Here is an 18,567-nt window from a genome sequence, read left to right as displayed (position 1 = left end):
GAAGGTTATTTTATTACAAGCCTAATTACTGAAATTGTGGAATTTTCTGGAAGCTTTTCCTAAATTAGATCGTTTCAAATTGATGAATGCATCGTTATGTTACCAGCCTGTCCCAAACAAGTAAACCGTCGATCATTTCACAACGAGACACCTCTGTACATGGCGACAAGTCAGGGACATGTGAAGTGCATGCGTCTCCTGCTGGAGGCTCATGCTATGCCTGACCTGCGCACACCCTGGAAGGAGCAACCCTTATACAAAGGTACCTGTTTGAACAACTCAAGGTAAAGGAACAGAAAAGGGAACAATCTTTAAAAATACTTATTCTGGGAAAGTGATTAATATCTCTTTGCCATGTATGTAATGTCCTATTTTCTCTTCTAGCATGTGAAATCAATAATTACTCAGCAGCTCTTCTTCTCATAAGATATGGGGCTCATGTAAATGCTCATGGAAATCACGGCCACACTCCACTCTTTGAGGCCATCTCCAAGAACAACAAGAACATAGTGCAACTGCTGGTGGAGTCTGGGGCCAAGGTGGAGGTCAAGAATAAATATGGCCTCTGTCCAGTGTTTTTGGCAGCAGAATGTGGATGTTTGGATATCCTAAAGTACCTCCTGAGACACGGTGAGCCTTCGAGCTATCTTCGTTTTGGAAATTTTTTAATTTATGTGTACATGTGCACGACCTGGAACACATTGCTCAAAACTGGTGCAAGTAACAGTATTTCTCATGAATAGGTGGCCTTCAGAACACCAATGCCCAAGATGGAGCCACAGTGCTCTACGAAGCAAGCAAGAACGAGCACAAGGATGTGGTGGAACATCTTCTGGACATTGGAGTTAGTGCCAACAAAGCTACACGTGACCACCTCTTACCTCTGCATATTGCTGCTGCCAAAGGCAATGAGGAGTGGGTGAAATGTTTGCATTCTTCATTGTAAAATATTGTTACGTTCATGGAGGGGGGATCCGAGATAGCAATAAGGCCTGAGCCTATTTCACATTTGCCAAAAGGATATACCTATCTGCCCCTGAATCAAGGTCAGTTTAGTGTGAAGTCATTCTTTGAACTGCCGCTGGGCGTTCGTGGTTAGACATGATAATGGTGTCTCATCCTGTGTACCTTCTTGAATGAAAGTGGTTCTGGTCTGGGCTGGGTCAGGGGTGTTATGGTGGTGTGATAGAGTCTCATGGGCCTCTGTTATCAAGCCACCAGATGGGTGTTGGTGATTGGCTGGGTTCTCGCCTGCCATGAGGGCTTCAGTGACATCGGAAGTGGTCAGGGCTGTGACCGTGGCATCTGCCCATTGGCCTGCTTATATGGGCAAGTCTGGCCTGGGCCAGGAGGCGTAGAAGCTAGGCGGAGTGATGGGAGCTAATAAAAGCTTGACCAGCATTTCTCTCTGTGTCTGTCGCTCTCCAGCTGCACCCTTGCTGCCTGTAGACTCTCTATGCCTTGCTTTCTTATCTGTATTGCTCGCCCGGTTGGAGCATCTCCCAGTAAACCACTAATATGGGAAGAAAAGGTCACCGACCAGCACTTCAGCAGCGCTCTATCCACCAATCAGGACACAATATCTTAAAGACCCAGCCCAGTTCTCTGTGAATGATTATTATTTGTGCGTGTGGTGCCGAGGCACTTGGTCTGTTGCTCTGTACCGTTAAGTATCAGGATTAGCTGTCTGTCTTCATGACCCTTGTGTTCTATCCTTTGAAAATAAGCTATCTTTCATAAGAACGCATCTTGCCATGCTGGGAAAGCCTTTCGGATCATTGGGTTTCCTTAACCGGGCGTAGTGGCGTGCGCCTGTAATCCGGCTACTCGGAGGCTTGGGTTGGAGGATCGCTTGAGGACGGGAGCCCTGCACTGGGCCACGCTATGAGAGGGTGTAGGGCAGCCCGTAATCATGGTGAAACCCAATCCTTATCCCTGTGTCGTAAGAGGCGACCAGGGTTGCGTCAGGAAGGGCATCCGGCGTAAAACCTGTGCCAAGCCAGTATGCGGATCATAACGGATGATCCGCTGTGGCGACCCCTAACGGGAGCAGCCGAAAGACGAACAACAACAACATCATTGGGTTTCCTTGAGGGGATTGAAATCAATCAAGACAATTAACCTAATCTTGTAATTACCAGTACGTTGAGAGGTCGCCGGACATTGGTCCGATTGGTTGTGCTAAATCGGTCATCTGCGCGACCCTGCGGGTCACATCATGCTCCGTCCTACCAACTGGGGTGTTAACCCAAAGACTGACTGGTGAGCTATGTACGTGGCAATGACGTCTTTTCGTTTTTACCCAAATGTCTCATAAGCCATGTAATCGGGCAAGCCCTGGAACGTCTTACTTGGTTTGCACTGTTATATGTTCCTATTTTTCCATACTAATGAAATGATTCTGGAATCCCTGGTTTAAATCCAATATACTGTGTTGTTTTGGTCCATTGTCTCCACCTGTCCTTGTAATTGATGTAAAAGTGCACCGATGTCTCCTAATGTACTTGAATGTATGTGATATCTGTACAACCTCTTCCATGATACTTGGCCAACACAAAATTGACTGTTTTTTTTTTGTTTTTTGACATGTTTGATCATGACAATTTAAGTGCTCTGTGCTCAGCAATTGGATAATTAGAGGCCACATTGATTGAATGTATACAACTCTTGTGCTGAAAAGCAAAGAGGGAATCTTTCACCTCATTCTTTTTCAAGCATCGTGGAGATGTTGCTGCCGGTGACAGACATGGCTTTGGTGGAGCAAAGTGGAATTAGCCCAATGCATCTCGCAGCACAAGGGGAACACTCCTCCGTCCTCTCGCTGCTCATCAAGCATGGCTTCGACGTGAATGTCATGCTCTCGGCCGAGCGGTCACGACTCTACGCCGATCGTCGTTCTACGCCCCTCTTCTTCTCTGTGGCAAATGGGGATGACGAAAGTGCACGCATCCTTCTTGAGGCTGGGGCAAATCCTGAGCAAGACGTATTGCGTCCCTTGCTTGTGGCCGTGCGGTTGCAGCACATGCCACTCGTGCATTTACTGCTGAGCCACGGAGCAGCATTGCAGCCCAGTGTGCCCTCTCTACCGACAGCTTTTCCCACATCAATCTTCTTTGCTGCTGGGTGAGTTTGGGTATCATGAAATGTATCTGTAGAACTTGAGTCACTTGATCAAGATCATGTCATTTCAGCTTTAATAAACCATGAAGAAGATTGATGTTTAAAGCCGGACCAATATGATTAACTTGGGATGACACCACAGAAACATTGGGCCAAATGGCCTCGTTTCCTTGGTTGAGGTCTTACTGGATCGTGTGGTGTATTGGCATAGAGCGTTGAGGGGGCGTGGAGGAGTTGTGATGATAGTCACGTGTCTGCAATGCATATAGCTGTTCGCACCCGCTAGAGGCTCGCAGTAGTGTACATCCGGACACGCAATAAAGAGTTACGACAACCCTCACGACTCTCCGTGCCTCACTGCTCTCCGGACATTACATTCAACTCAGAAACGGCATCGGCCGGCGAGCAGACTCTGATAGATGTCCGAGCCCTCACTTGCCAGAGCATGACAGGTGATCCTGCGCCCACAACCGCACGCACAGTCTTCGGTGCGGCTGTGGCCCGGCGTTGCGACGCAGCCAGTCGGACGGCGATCTGAACACTCAGGGACATCTGCAGCCGGTACAAGGCAACCCCAGCGACACGGGGCGAGACCTACGACCGGTACGAGGTGTTGTGCATGGCGTACGCTTTTACGTCCCGGGTCGAGACCTGCAGCCTGTGCGAGGTTTTGTGGATGGAACGCCGATCGTGTTTCAAGTTGATACCGGGGCCGCGGTGTCGATCATGGGCGAACAGACCGCTCGTGAACTCCGCGGTCTTCACCTGGTCAGAGCGACCCTCTCGCTGTACACGTACACCGGCGAAGCGATTACGCCACTTGCTGTGACAGACGTCTCGGTGGTCTACCAAGGTCAAAGCGCCCTGCTCTCACTGTTTGTGGTACGAGGGGAGGGGCCCGCCCTTTTGGGCCAAGACTGGCTGACTAGCCTCAGGCGAGACTGGACGGCGCCAGTCATTCACCTTGGACGTCCCGTGCCGAGCCGGTGAGAGTCGGTGGGAGGAGGTGCCTCTTTCGGAGTTCGTACCTCCAGGTGCGCCTGTGTCTCCTTTGGGCCCCGTAACTCCGTTTGGGACCGGGCCTCCCTCGAGACCCGAGGGCGAGGTCCCGGTGGCAGGGGCCACGGCGATACAACGTTGGTGTCCGTTCATTGTTTTCTACAACTACGATATACAGTTCCAGAGCAACGGGGAGCATGCCAGTTGCGACGGGCTCTCGCGCTTGCATTGCGGAGGGTCCACCTTCGTCAGGTGGACCTGCACGCAAGTCGCCTCGACGTCGTGACAGCCAAGAAGCTTGCTCGCAGCGTGGTTCATGATTTGTTAATTGTTGTGTGTTTGGATGTACACTACTGCGAGCCTCTAGCGGGTGCAAACAGCTATATGCATTGCAGACACGTGACTATTATCACAACTCCTCCACGCCCCCTCAACGCTCTACGCCAATACACCACAGATCGTGCGAGGAAGACTTGCACTCAGTGTCATCCCATGGTGACTGTGAACCCGTTGTGTACCAATTATCCCAAGCACATGAAGCGAAAAGCGGGATTAAGCAATTTCTTAACTGTCTGACTGTCTACAAAGGTCAGTTTATAATCAAGGAACAACTTGATTTCAATTGAAAGTTATATTTTAAACATGAATCACAAAACAAACCTGTAGTTTAGCAGTAGGCCCTACTTTGGCTCGGAATTTGTCCAGATCGCACGTGCGCACACAGGAGTTAGATAATTTCTTTTACTCGCTGTCCGGCAATCAAGCAAAATTGAAAATCATTCCAAACAGGAAACGCACTGTTAATGACGTCATAAAGGACACGTAAAACGAATGTAATGTCTCAAATAAGGTGGTGTATAAGACACTCACTGCATCTACAGTGGTGAACTTCCAGATTTTTTTTTCTTTAACGACCTATAAAGTCTATTTTATTTCAATTGAATTTATACACTTGAACACCGGAACACAAATCGCCTTTTTGCCACGATCAAATCCCTTCCGTTTGTCAGTACTTAGACATGATAAACAAGATGGTTGACGGTATCAGACATTGCATCAACGGTGCTAAACTTCTGGAATTTTTTTAGCTTATCTGGAATTTATATTCCAGATAAGGAATTGTCATCGTGCACCGTTGCCATCCGTCCGTCTGTCTCCTTTTTCGACTTCTTCGGAGAAACCGCTGGGCCGATCCGGCTGAAATTTGGCAGCAACGTTCCTCTCCTGACTGGTCACAGGGATTGCAAACTTCGTCCCAGTCACACGACTTAAAGTCGGTCAAAATGGCCGACATTAAAATTTCTTCAAAAAAATCTTCTTTTTCAGACCCACCAGTCAGAATGCCACCAAATTTGTGTTACAACATTAGGCCAGGGTAGAGATGTTAAATTTCCAAACTCATGCCGATCACTTGATCAGAAGTATCAAAATGGCCGACTTCGTCAATTTTTTTGGGGGAAAAAAAAATTGCATAAACTCCTTCAAAAATCTTCTTCTCCAAACCCACCAGTCGGAATGCTACCAAATTTGGGTGACGACATGAGGATAGAGTCCGAATGTTAAATTGTGGAGGCCATGCTGATTACGTGACGGGAAGTGTCGAAATGGCGGTCACGAAAATTCCTTCCAAAGCCCTTCCTTCCACCAAAATCGAATCAATTCGTCCTTGTCACACACGCAACGTGTCCACCGAGTTTCATCCGAACCCGTCCACAACTTTTTGAGATCCCATGCTATATATCATTTTTGACCCTATCTCTCAATGGTGAAGAATAACTTAAAAAATTTAACAAGTCTCGTGTCCAGATCCGGTTTCGGATCTTCACCAAAATTGAATCAATTTGTCCTTGTCACACACCCAACGTGTCCCTCAAGTTTCGTCCGAATCCATCCACAACTTTTTGAGATATTCTGTACACAGACAAACAAACAGACAGACAAGCCGGAAGGCGGTGATGGGTTGCCGAGCATTGAAACTATAAGATATAGAGCAAAATGGATGTCATATAGCGGATAGGGAATCACCTTAAGATTATGCGTATCAAATCTCATCCAGTTCCATCTACTGATAACTACTCGGTATCCATTTGAATGAAAAGTACCGAAAATGCGGTTTGAAGTCGGAAATCCCCAAAGTTTGAGGGGGTGCTGTGGGTGAACAAAGATCTAAATCGAAAATCCGGCTCGATCGTTTGTGCACAATGTATTCCAGACGATTAGTGTGAATTTATGACCATCCGACCATAACCCCAGGAGGAGTAGCATTTGGCGCGAAGGCACCTCCAGCTCTCGCATATTATCGATTTTTGCACTAATTGACCTTTGACCCCTGACCAAAGCGAAATCGGTCAATATGTCCTGAGGCAAAGTTGTGGTACTCATTGAGTACCATGAACCTGCAAAGTTTCATTTGTATTGATGCACTCACCTGGTCGCAAGAGGGCCTTCAATTTTCGCCAATTTTCGCGCATACCCTAATTGCAGGGGGTGCTGCAGGTAAAGTGTTCCATATATCACAAAAACTGGAATATATTTGATAGAGCATCAGCTGCAGATCATTCGTGCCAAATTTCATAATCAGGTCAGGTCAGGGATGGGAGCATGTGCCAGAACAGCACGTCGCTGCGTCCACTTTCCGCCGGTACTCCAGGGGCCTCCGTCTGGCCATCCCCCAGGCAGATGCCAGGCCCATCCCCATCTCCTTGAGATGCTGGTCAACCTGCTGCAACCACGAGGCACGTGGTCGGCCCATTGGCCTCCTCCACACCCAAGACTCCCTCGCTGAGAGAATCTGGTGAGCAGGATCAGCGTCAGGAAAACGAGCCACATGTCCATACAGCCGCAACTGACGCTCACGGACCATGCAGGTAACAAATCTCATCCAAGTCTCTCTCAACAACCGCGTATTGGACACAAAATCTGACCAGCGAAAGCCAAGGATTCTCCGAAGAGACCTGGTACCAAAGGAATTAAGTCTCAGTCTCAGATCCTTGGTCAGAGTCCAAGTCTCGAAGCACCAAGGACCTGAAGACTCAAACTTTCGTCCTCCCACACAGGTACCGGCAGCGCCACACCCCATGATCCAGTGAATCCATGACTCCCCAGGCCTGACCCAGACGTCTATTGACCTCTGACTCACAGCCAGCAGAGACATGAATATCACTGCCAAGGTAAGTGAATCTCTCCATGACCTCAACATCCTCACCACAAAAAGACACAGACAGGACAGCAGCCTCAAAGATGTCATTGAAAGCCTGGATCTTAGTTTTGACCCAAGAAACCCGTAATCCCAGCGGCTCCGACTCCTCATTCAGCACCTCAAGGGCCCCCAAAAGGATATCTAAAGTCTCCGCAAAGATGACTGCATCATCTGCGAAATCAAGGTCCGAGATCTTGACATTCCCAAACGATGCACCGCAGCTTTGATCTTTCTGACATCCTCCCTAAAATCCAGTCCATACAAGTGCTGAAAAGTGTGGGGGCCAGTACACACCCCTGACGAACTCCAGTAACAACTGGAAATAAGTCAGAGATGGTACCACCACACTTCACAGCACTCTCAGTACCAGAGTAGAGTTCAGACATCAGATCGATCAGTTTTGGTGGCACCCCACGAAGACCAAGAATCCTCCAGAGGACATCCCGATTCACTGGATCGAACGCTTAACAGAGATCAACATAAGCTGCAGCCTCTGCCGAAACTCTCGTCTGCGTTCGGTGAGGACACGAAGAGCAAGGATACGGTCAACCGTTGACCTCTTTGGTGTAAAGCCTGACTGCTCTGGACGCTGGTGCTCAAGCAGATGGTGGCGAACCCTATCAAGAATTATCCAAGCAAAGACCTTGCCCGGCACTGAGAGCAGCGTCACCCCTCGGTAGTTGTTGCAGTCTTGGCGATCACCCTTCCCTTTCCAGAGAGGGACAACAAGGCCCCTCTTCCAGTCAGTTGGGATGATGCCTGTGTTCCAGGCAGAGCACAAAACTGCATGCAACGACACAAGTGCAGCATTTCCACCAGCCTTGAGAAGTTCGGCATGGATGCCACAGATCCCTGGAGCTTTACCCCGTTTCAACTGGTTCACTGCAGTCTATGTTTCCACAAGCGAAGGTGGACCACAGTTGATTGGAGGGTCAGCAACAGGGATTGTAACACCATTGACATCCAACTCGACAGCTGGGGTATCAGCCTGGTACAACCGCTCAAAGTAACCGGCCCAGCGGGCCTTCACTTCAGACTCCTCTGTTAAGAGCCTACCACCCTCTGCTCGAACTGCAGTGCTCCGAGGGATGGGCTTGGATGAACGCAATGCGCGAATTCCCCTATAAGCGGGACGAGAATCACCTGTCCACAGGTGATGCTCTACCCTCTCACAGATTCCTCGCACATAGGCCTCCTTGTCCACCCTCAGTGCACATACCGTTTTACGCCTCAGCTCCCTGTACAGTTCAGCTCTGCCATTCAGCCTGGCCCTGCGACTCTGGTCAATGGTATCCAGTGTCCCTTGAGAGACAAAGTTCTTCTTTGCCCTGCGGTGAGTTCCAAGATATCCACCGGCAACATCAAGGACGGTGGTCTTGAAGGTAATCCATAACTTTTCAGGACCCCCCAAAGCACCCAGACCCCCCAAGTGTCCACTCAGCCTGTTCGCAAACTCCTCAGCTACTCTCTCATCCTTGAGCTTGCCAACATCCAGCCTAGGCTGGGATGGTACCATTCTCCAGGATTTAAGATGCAGTTTTAGAGTTGCTACAACAAGCCTGTGGTCAGTATCGAGGAACTGAGCACTCCGGTAGACCCTGCAGTTCTGGATCATCCTCCAGCGACCGTCAATGAGGACATGGTCAATCTCCTTTGCCACACCGCCAGCGTTGGAATACCAAGTCCAGCAATGAGCTTGTGGGCGCTGAAACCATGAACTGACCACCCTTAGTCCATGACTTCTTGCAAAGTCAAGGAACTTAGTGCTATTCTGATTCATAGTTCCTGACCCATGGGGACCAACACACACCTCATAACCATCCCTATCAGTTCCAGTCTATGCATTGAAATCCCCCAAGACTAGAAGTGTATCTCGTCTGGGGCACTGATTAACCACAGACTCGAGTGTGGCGTAGAATGCATCCTTCACGGTGAGATCACTCGCCTCAGTCGGAGCATAGACAGAGACCAGGGAAATGACACCGAACGAGTGATGAATCGTTCGTCTCATAATACGCTCGTTGACCGGTGTTACCTCAATTACCATTGGGGTCAGCTTATTGGACACAGCCACAGCAACTCCTTGGGTATGGTAACCATCAGAGCGACCAGACCAATAGTTGATGTTACCACCCACCATTATCTCGCCGCAATCCGGTCTCCGAACCTCAGAGAGAGCTGCAATCCCGATGTCCAAATGCTTGAGCTCAGATGATAACAGAGACAGGTGATCATCCTCTCTTAGGGATAGGACATTCCAGGCACCCACCCGAACGGACCGCCTCAGGTTAACCCAAGGAGACCGACGTCTGGTGGACGACACCTCAGCACCACTCCGACACACTCTCCCGCAATCTGACCCAGGGAGGTTACCCCCTGGTTTCCCTCCTTTCATCAAGGATTGGGGGTCCCGAAGGCTTTGCCCCAATCCCGTCATCCGGTGAGCTGCCCTGCGAAGGGAAGCTGCACAGGAGGTATTCCCACGGAGTGGGTTTTCAGATTTTTTTGCGTTTGTGTGTTTTGCGGAATGAAGGGTTTTACGGTGGCCGGAGTGAAAATCCTGCCACCAACCTCTGAATAAAAAAGTAACCCAACCGCAGGAGGACGTCCGCAGACACAGTTGGGCACTAGATATGGATGGCCGTTGGCTCACAAGGAGCTCCTCCGCCCTTTGGCAGGTTTTGTTTTTAATCCTGCTGGGTGTCCATATCCAAACACCCTCCTCACCAGAAAACCTGGTGGGGGAGATGGTTTAGTTGCCGACAACCCGACCATGGAACAGGTTAGTACAGGTTTACATGGTACCTGTGGCAGGTCACAGATCTGACCTGATCTGACCTGACCTTCATAATCCTCCGTGGGATAATGGCTTTCGGAATTGATTTCGCATGAACGGTACCGATTTTGAAGCTTTTTCGCTTGTTGCTTGGGAACCAAACGTCCCAAGCAACCATCACAATTTCCAAAGCACGAGGTCATAAGATGTACCCACCACCCGAGTTTGGTCAATATCCGCCCACGTTTACTACCAATTATGCTGATGACAAACGAACAAACAGACAGAATTACTGACAATAAGGGTCACCTATTTCGGCGACCCAACAATAAGGTTCACCTATTTCGGCGACCCAACAATAAGGTTCACCTATTTCGGCGACCCAAAAAAGGGTGAAAACATAACCTCCTTCACCTTCAGTGGTGGAAGTGAAAATGCAAATATTAACAATGGCAGGCAAACAAGTATTTACAAGGGGAGAAAACAATGAAATGGCAAATACAGCACGTACAACAATTAATCACAGCACCTATACTTTCCCAAATTATCCCGATGCGACACACCCACCTTCGGAACGTTATCAATGACAACATCCTACAGTACACTATGCCAGCATCATGCATCCGATGTGGGAGATATGAGTGATTGGCAAAGAGTGATGGGATGAGTGATTGGAAAAGGAGATAGGATGAGGATAGAAAGGAATTGATGGGGACAGGACAGACCCCTGCACACCTCACGCTTGTCGATTCAGGCTTCCACGTCCTGACTGAAACCGGAGCCATCCACGCTCTGCTCCCCTCCTGTTCCTCGTACCGTGGCACCAGCATTTCCCCGTGTACCAGTGATGTCACTCACGGCACATATTCAATGAATCTCCTGGCAGGACATCCAGGTGCTGTAGATGGGGCGGAGGGTCCAGTGACGAGTGAACGTGCACAAGGGCGGAAGGCGAAGAAATAAGGAAGAGTGAAAGGAGAGACTGAAGATGTAGGAAAGAATGAATAACAAAGGACGAATGGTGTGGTGAGACATGAAAATACAAAGCGTGGAGCAGAGTGAAAGGAATAAACGCGAGCGAGCAAGCAAAGCGAAAGGAATGACAGACAGGACGAAAGGACCCTCACGTTCATGATTCAGGCACCAATAGAGTCTGAAAACCCACTCAAGCTTCGAATTTCCAAGTTTCCGACCCTGCCAGTCCTTCTATCCCCTTCCTTGTAAGAGGTTCTCCATGCCACCTTTTATTGAGCCTCAGCTTAGCTCCCCACCCCCCACCCCACCCCAATGCGTGCGAGGAGCTGCCTTCGGCTGGGGTATTGGCGATACACTTTCACGAAACCTGTGTGAAGCACTTTTGCGGCGCCTGAGAAGAGAATGGGCTCGTGACAGCCTCAGGTTTTGGCACAATATTTTGTTTCAGGCGTTCATGAAGCGGTTTGAAGCTGTTTCGGGGCAAGAGGAAAACGTGTGGCAAATGGCTTGTAGGAAAGATTGTGCAATGAGAAAAGTGACACCTATGGGATTTCGAACTACACAATCACAACGCCAATCTATCAACACAGACTTTAGACAGACAGTTAAACTAAACAGTAAAATTATGAAATAACCGATTTAACCATGTGAGGATCTCTTTGGAATTCCTCAAAACCACAACAATATATATATATATATATATATATATATATATATATATATATATATATATATATATATATATATATATATATATATATATATATATATATATATATATATATATAAAATTAATTTTTTTTTAAGACATACTTCCAAATAACCATCATGATTGATGATTTCTCTACTCCCCCGGCAGGAGCATCAAAATGATGAGGTTGTTGCTAAATTGGGGCGCTGATGCCGAGTCCTGCTTTTGGTGCTTCCACGGAGCCTCTCCTCATCCTGCCCTCCCTGAGAAGAAGAAACAACATTGGCCTTCAGACGAGCTGAGAGAATGGCCTGGTTTTCCTCGGGCCATGCAGGTTATTCCTTTTGTAAAAGTGCAAAAGATCTCACTTGAAATCGGAACAATTATTCCATTCTGACAGGCTCAAATTAGTTGAGTTAAAGAGATAGAACACTTACTGAATATTCTTTAAAATTCAAAGATGTAAACAAGCTTTTCCATAAAGAGAAGTTAGAACCTTGATCATGATGAGTTGCATCCTCCCCCCTCTCCCCCCACCCCAACATTAGTTTTGTGACTTTCTGGCCTCCGAGGTGGCTTACTTTGGGGGTCCAGTTGTGTCGACATTGCTGGACTATGTGGGCAGTGTCCGGCTGTGTGCTCGTCTCCGGGAGATACTGGACTGCTTTCCAGATGGGACCGCAATCAGGGAGACTGCAGGTATGAAGGGATGGGTGCACATTGACTTTTAAGTGCAGGCGATGCAGTGCCCCACCACTTCAACGCAGGATACTCAAATTAGATGGTTCTTCCCAGCAAGCTGGTCCTCATTTTGCCAACCACCTTAACTGTTACACCAACACCAGGCTTCACACAAACACAAGTCGCTCATGTACTGTATATATATATATATATATATATATATATATATATATATATATATATATATATATATATATATATATATATATATATATATATATATATATATATATATATATATATATATATATATATATATATATATATATAGTCCGGGAGCCAACCGATCAAAATTAAAAAAAAATTGCCCGGTCTGCTATAAAATTTTTGTGTTGATTTTCATAAAGAGACACCCTTTGAGTATATGAAAACCAATGTTGGCAATGGTGAAACTCTTGCGCAACAACACAGTCAACACTTTTGCGAGCCCCCTCTGACAACAAAATGTTGGCAAAAGCGAAGATGTAGGATGGGGGTAGGGGTAATTCATATTGTCCTAAAATCATAACCACTAAACCTATATACACAAATGACCCCTCATATTAAAGAGGAGTTCATTTCCTATATCACAATTGGTGTAGATTTAACCTACCTTCAATTGACAAGGTTATATGTCAAACAACAAAAGATTTATGTAACTCAGAAATGCTTGACTATCAATGGGGTCAGGAACAAGAACATACTTTTACATGCCATGGTTTTAAGGAAGATAAAATTAGAAATGGATTAACACAATATTGTGACATGAAACATCCTCTTCAGAGGAAGAGTCACTCTCTGAAACAACTCCACCACATGAACCTCTCTGACCAAGGCATATGCATGTCACTCAGCAAGGCACAGCAGCCTTTTTGCATGAACATCGTTTCAGACATTTGGATAATTTGCACATGCAAGACACCGTTTTGTCTATGTTTGGCTTGGCTGGCTTAGACATGAGAATTGGGACCAGTTTTCCATTGATAAGGGTTCTGCCAAATGTTGTGGCTGGGGGAAGTGCTCGGTCACTGAGATGTGCACGTCTATACAGAAGCAATTGATACAATGCTCTTAAAACAAGGAAGTAAAACGCATCTTCTGTTGCTGGCAGTGACCTAAGGTCTAATTTTGAAGAGACAAACATATGCTGCCTGAGGGTATCCAAACAGCTGAACCCTTTTTGGCCATGCAGAGCAGTCCAGTATACTCTGGCCCCTCATCAATGACACATTCTGTTGCTGCCATTTCACTATCTCTTCCAAAATCAACAAGGTGGGGAAGGTTTCCTATCAGTCCCAGAGAAACCTGTGCCGCTCTTCTTTTCACAGGAACACAGGCATCATCCCAACTGACTGGAAGAGGGGCCTTGTTGTCCCTCTCTGGAAAGGGAAGGGTGATCGCCAAGACTGCAACAACTACCGAGGGGTGACGCTGCTCTCAGTGCCGGGCAAGGTCTTTGCTCGGATAATTCTTGATAGGGTTCGCCACCATCTGCTTGAGCACCAGCGTCCAGAGCAGTCAGGCTTTACACCAAAGAGGTCAACGATTGACCGTATCCTTGCACTTCGTGTCCTCACCGAACACAGACGAGAGTTTCGGCAGGGGCTGCTTGCAGCATATGTTGATCTCTGTAAAGCGTTCGATTCAGTGAATCAGGATGTCCTCTGGAGGATTCTTGGTCTTCGTGGGGTGCCACCGAAACTGATCGATCTGATGTCTGAACTCTACTCTGGTACTGAGAGTGCTGTGAAGTGTGGTGGTACCATCTCTGACTTATTTCCAGTTGTTACTGGAGTTCGTCAGGGATGTGTACTTGCCCCCACACTTTTCAGCACTTGTATGGACTGGATTCTAGGGAGGATGTCGGAGAGATCAAGTTGCGGTGCATCGTTTGGCAATGTCAAGATCTCAGACCTTGATTTTGCAGATGATGCAGTCATCTTTGCGGAGACTTTAGACATCCTCTTGGGGGCCCTCGAGGTGCTGAATGAGGAGTCGGAGCCGTTGGGATTACGGATTTCTTGGGTCAAAACTAAGATCCAGGCTTTCGGTGACATCTTGGATGCTGCTGTCCTGTCTGTGTCTGTTTGTGGTGAGGATGTTGAGGTCGTGGAGAGATTCACTTACCTTGGCAGTGATATTCATGTCTCCGCAGGTTGTGAGCCGGAGGTCAATAGACGTCTGGGTCGGGCCTGGGGAGTCATGGATTCACTGGATCATGGGGTGTGGCGCTGCCGGTACCTGTGCGGGAGGACGAAAGTCTGAGTCTTCAGGTCCTTGGTACTTCCAGTCTTGCTCTATGGGTGCGAGACTTGGACTTTGACCAAGGATCTGAGACGGAGACTTAATTCCTTTGGTACCAGGTCTCTTCGGAGAATCCTTGGCTATCGCTGGTCGGATTTTGTGTCCAACGAGCGGTTGCTGAGAGAGACTCGGATGAGATTTGTTACCTGCATAGTCCGTGAGCGTCAGCTGCGGCTGTATGGACATGTGGCTCGTTTTCCTGACGCTGATCCTGCTCACCAGATTCTCTCAGCGAGGGAGTCTCATGAGTGGGAGGCCAGTGGGCCGACCACGTGCCTCATGGTTGCAGCAGGTTGACCATCATCTCAAGGAGATGGGGATGGGCCTGGCATCTGCCTGGGGGATGGCCAGACGGAGGCCCCTGGAGTACCGGCGGAAAGTGGACGCAGCGACGCGCTGTTCTGGCACATGCTCCCATACCTGACCTGACCTCTTCTTTTCCCCTTCTGAATGGGTAGCTCACTGTGTCACATCCACACAACACATATGTGCACAGAAGTGTAGCTGCGACATCAAGAGGATTTTCTGGTACTTCTTGCTCAACACTTCTACCAGCTCATGAATAGGTAGGTATTGATTCTGCCGTTGTATCCAGAGTTCTTGCAATGTGTTCAAGCAGCAGAAGTGATATATACACAGCATAATTATGTCTGTATCTGTTGCATGCACAACAGCTCGATGGTGATCAAGATATTCCACACAATACGCAAGATGAGCAATAATCCTTGTGTCTGCCTCTTCATGTTCTTCACAAGGTAAGTCCAGAACTGAACTTGATGCTGATGTGATGGAAAGAGTGTGACCTTTGTTTTCCATCATACTACCAAGAATGATGGTCACTCCATCCGGAATAGCTTCAGGACTCTCACAAAGGGAAGTGCCAATGAAGTTCTGAAGATTTCCTTTATTTCTTGGATTCTTCATGAATAAATTCCAGTCCGGAATTTCTAGACTCTTGGATGGTGAGAATTGTCTTGCCTGGTCTGTCTGGTTTCTCCTCTGCTGCTCATCACCCTTCAAAGTATGGCTATCATCAAAATCATACTGATCACCAATGATGTTGACACAGTTGCACATTTCAGGTTTCAACTGCAGGATACACCTGCTTGCGAAGATACAGCTGGGGAAGTTCACCAAATGTTTTCGCACCCATTTTTTGGTATTTATTTACAAATGCCATTGTGTCTACCAGATAAACTGTGTATAGGTCACTCTGTGGTAATGATGGCAGCTGTAAAACAACATCCTGCTCAGCTTCAGCAATTAGCACTGCCACGAAATCAGACTCGTTGCCTTTGCGCATTACAACCCCCTGTGCTAAGCGTGGATCAACCTCAAACAGGGATGATGGATAGTCTGTCCACTCATGGGAAAATGCAATCTGTCTTGTGACTGGGTCGGCATCTCGATAGAAACACAGCACACGTGTAGTTGCAGTCTCATCTTGATAGATCCTGATTAAACTCTGTTTCCTTGATGGTTTTGATTTCTTCTGTGAGGAGAAAGTTACCAGCTTCAGTGGTTCAATCTTAATAGAGACCACCTCTTCTGCTTTCATAATGGCTTCCATGCCCTTAGCTTGAGCATGGACCAAGTCTTTTGAAGCATCCTTCTCACCAGTTGCTCTATTGAGCAGAACCACTTGGTTGTTACACTGGAATGGGTTTATCATCTGCTGGCATATCACTTTCTTGATCTCCTCAACATGCATATGTTCTTCTGTTGCCTGCTTCTGTTTATTCTCCATGATGAGTGGATTCCTGTTGGCCTAGATTAGCCATAGACTTTATGTTCTCTGATACAGCTGTGAGAAATGGTGCTGTTTTCACATATTTATCTCGAGCAGCTGGTGCCTGAGATATGCGTTTGAACAGAGATGTCTTCCCTTCATTGTTGTATGTCTGCTCCAGGGCCATGTCACTCCAAACACCATTGAATTTTCCTTTGGAAGAGTGAACTGTGAAGTACCCAACCTGGATCCAGCAAACCTTAACCGAACTGTGTTCAATAGAGTAAGAGGATTTTGGGGGTAGGGGTAACTTTGGTTGACAAAAATGTTAATTTTCTCTTTAAAAATTGATAGAACTCAATCAAATTTGCTGTTTTAATTAGCCATGGATACCATGTTCATATCACATTAAGAGAAATTAGTATTCTAATGCAGCATCTGCCTATGATAAGAAAAGTTCTAAAGGCCATCTTCAAAAAACGTTATTTTTAAGGCATTTTTCACAAAATTATGTACTTTTACGAGGTTTACTTTCACAAAGGCAATTTTTTTTTGTCATTTTACAATGCACTAATTGAATTCTTACATTTAGTTCACATTTATTTTTCATGAATGTGATTTTTTAATTTTTTTAGAAATTTTATTGACAATTGCTGTTTTATCAAATTTTTCAAATCTTCCTCAAACAAAAACGGCCGCCAAAATTTTTCGCAAGAGCTTATGAATTGCCAACATTGGTTTTCATGAACTGCAAACATATATCTAAACATCCTGGGGGTGTAAAATTTTATAGCAGAGGCTGTAAGGTCCAACCCTAAAACAGCCTCGTACACAGGTTGGCTCCCGGACTAATATATTGTTGTGGTTACCAGATTCGCAAACCACCATTCAGGTCCCTTAGGTGAGGTATCTCGGTAAGTGCATGTGTAGTTAGGCCCAAACCCGTTATCTAGTGGGAATACATGTCATTTATACGTGCTGCGACTCTTCAGGATAGCCGTTTTTCTTTTACTATCTTTATTTTGGACCAACCGCCATGATCACAACCACAACATCAACCACCGACCACAACCACCGCTTCACCACAACCGCCACGACCTTCCCGTCACACCTCGCAACCGTAGCATCGCCACCGTTCTTGCCCCGCTGTGGGTACCGGTGTTGGACTCATGCAGAACGCGCGTCGAACAGCGTGTACAAAATCACGGATTTTGTGCTTCAAAAACGGATCAAAAACGACACACGCCCACTTTTTGCCGTCCAATCGGTGAGCGAGGGGCGAATTGGCCCCGCCCCCAGGGCGATCGATATATGCAAATTTGTGGATCAAAAAGCCTTCACGCCCACTTTTTCTCGGGCCAATGGGGAGCGAGGTGAAAGGTCAAAGGGAGGGGGTCAAAGGCGAAGTTACGGGGGGGATAAAAGGACGGTGTTCGTCAGTCAGAAAGAAGGAGAGTCGCAAACGAGAGAGAGAGTCGAACGAGAAGGAGAACGAGAACGAGAACGAGAAGGAGAAGGAGTCGGAACGGAGGGGACGAGTGTGGAAGTCTGGAACCCGAAGCCTGCAGTGGCTGGAGAAGCTGAAGAGAGCCGGACGAGGGGGTGCTCGCGTCGGTGCCAGGAGCTGCACGCCCGAGGGAGGCCGGCAGCGCGACCTGGCCGAGGTGGAGACGCACACCAGGGATAATAAAGATCCTCTATACCCCGAGCATCAGCAACCCCCTCCTGTTTCCCCCCGCGCTGAGATAGTGCGACCAAGGGGGCCCCTTTTCCCACCCCCTGCCTGACACTGTCCGCGAGGCCCGCGGAGAGAGGCGCCATCGCCGCTCCGCGTCTCATCACCAGACGGGTAGGCCCGACCCGGTCTCGGCCTCAGGCCTGCCTCATTCTTGAGGGTATTTCTTTTCCTTGGTTTTGGGTATGTGTTGTCGGCGCCGTCTGTGAAGTAGAATTGTATAAGTGTTGCCGTGTGCTCGGTAGTCGGTATTAGCTCTGCACTGTGTTTTCACTTTTATGTTTGCTTTTTGTGTAAATGGAATTGTGTTTTCTTTTTT

General features: G+C 47.5%; 1 protein-coding gene and 1 pseudogene across 5 annotated transcripts in view; both read left to right on the top strand.

The window, feature by feature from the left end:
• LOC147023876 (ankyrin repeat and SOCS box protein 2-like) overlaps nucleotides 1-18,567 on the top strand; it is a 74,562-nt gene that overhangs the window by 35,682 nt on the left and 20,313 nt on the right. For all 5 annotated transcript variants that reach the window (XR_015060411.1, XM_085889769.1, XM_085889767.1 and 2 more), the window contains 6 exons: nucleotides 107-262; nucleotides 385-630; nucleotides 744-915; nucleotides 2,716-3,123; nucleotides 11,929-12,094; nucleotides 12,309-12,459. Coding sequence is in view for 4 of the 5 variants with exons in the window: in XM_085889769.1 (XP_085745895.1) it covers nucleotides 107-262; nucleotides 385-630; nucleotides 744-915; nucleotides 2,716-3,123; nucleotides 11,929-12,094; nucleotides 12,309-12,459 (1,299 nt within the window). In the remaining variant the exon portion in view is untranslated. The remainder of the gene's footprint in view (nucleotides 1-106; nucleotides 263-384; nucleotides 631-743; nucleotides 916-2,715; nucleotides 3,124-11,928; nucleotides 12,095-12,308; nucleotides 12,460-18,567) is intronic.
• Nucleotides 1,792-1,932, top strand: LOC147023877 (signal recognition particle RNA; annotated as a pseudogene).

The sequence above is a fragment of the Eptatretus burgeri genome, chromosome 7, assembly GCF_056783735.1.
Source record: "Eptatretus burgeri isolate ZD-2024b chromosome 7, Ebu_testis_v1, whole genome shotgun sequence".
Lineage (NCBI taxonomy): Eukaryota > Metazoa > Chordata > Myxini > Myxiniformes > Myxinidae > Eptatretus > Eptatretus burgeri.
The sequence above is the reverse complement of the archived record's forward strand: the minus strand, read 5'-3'. Positions and strand labels throughout refer to the sequence as shown.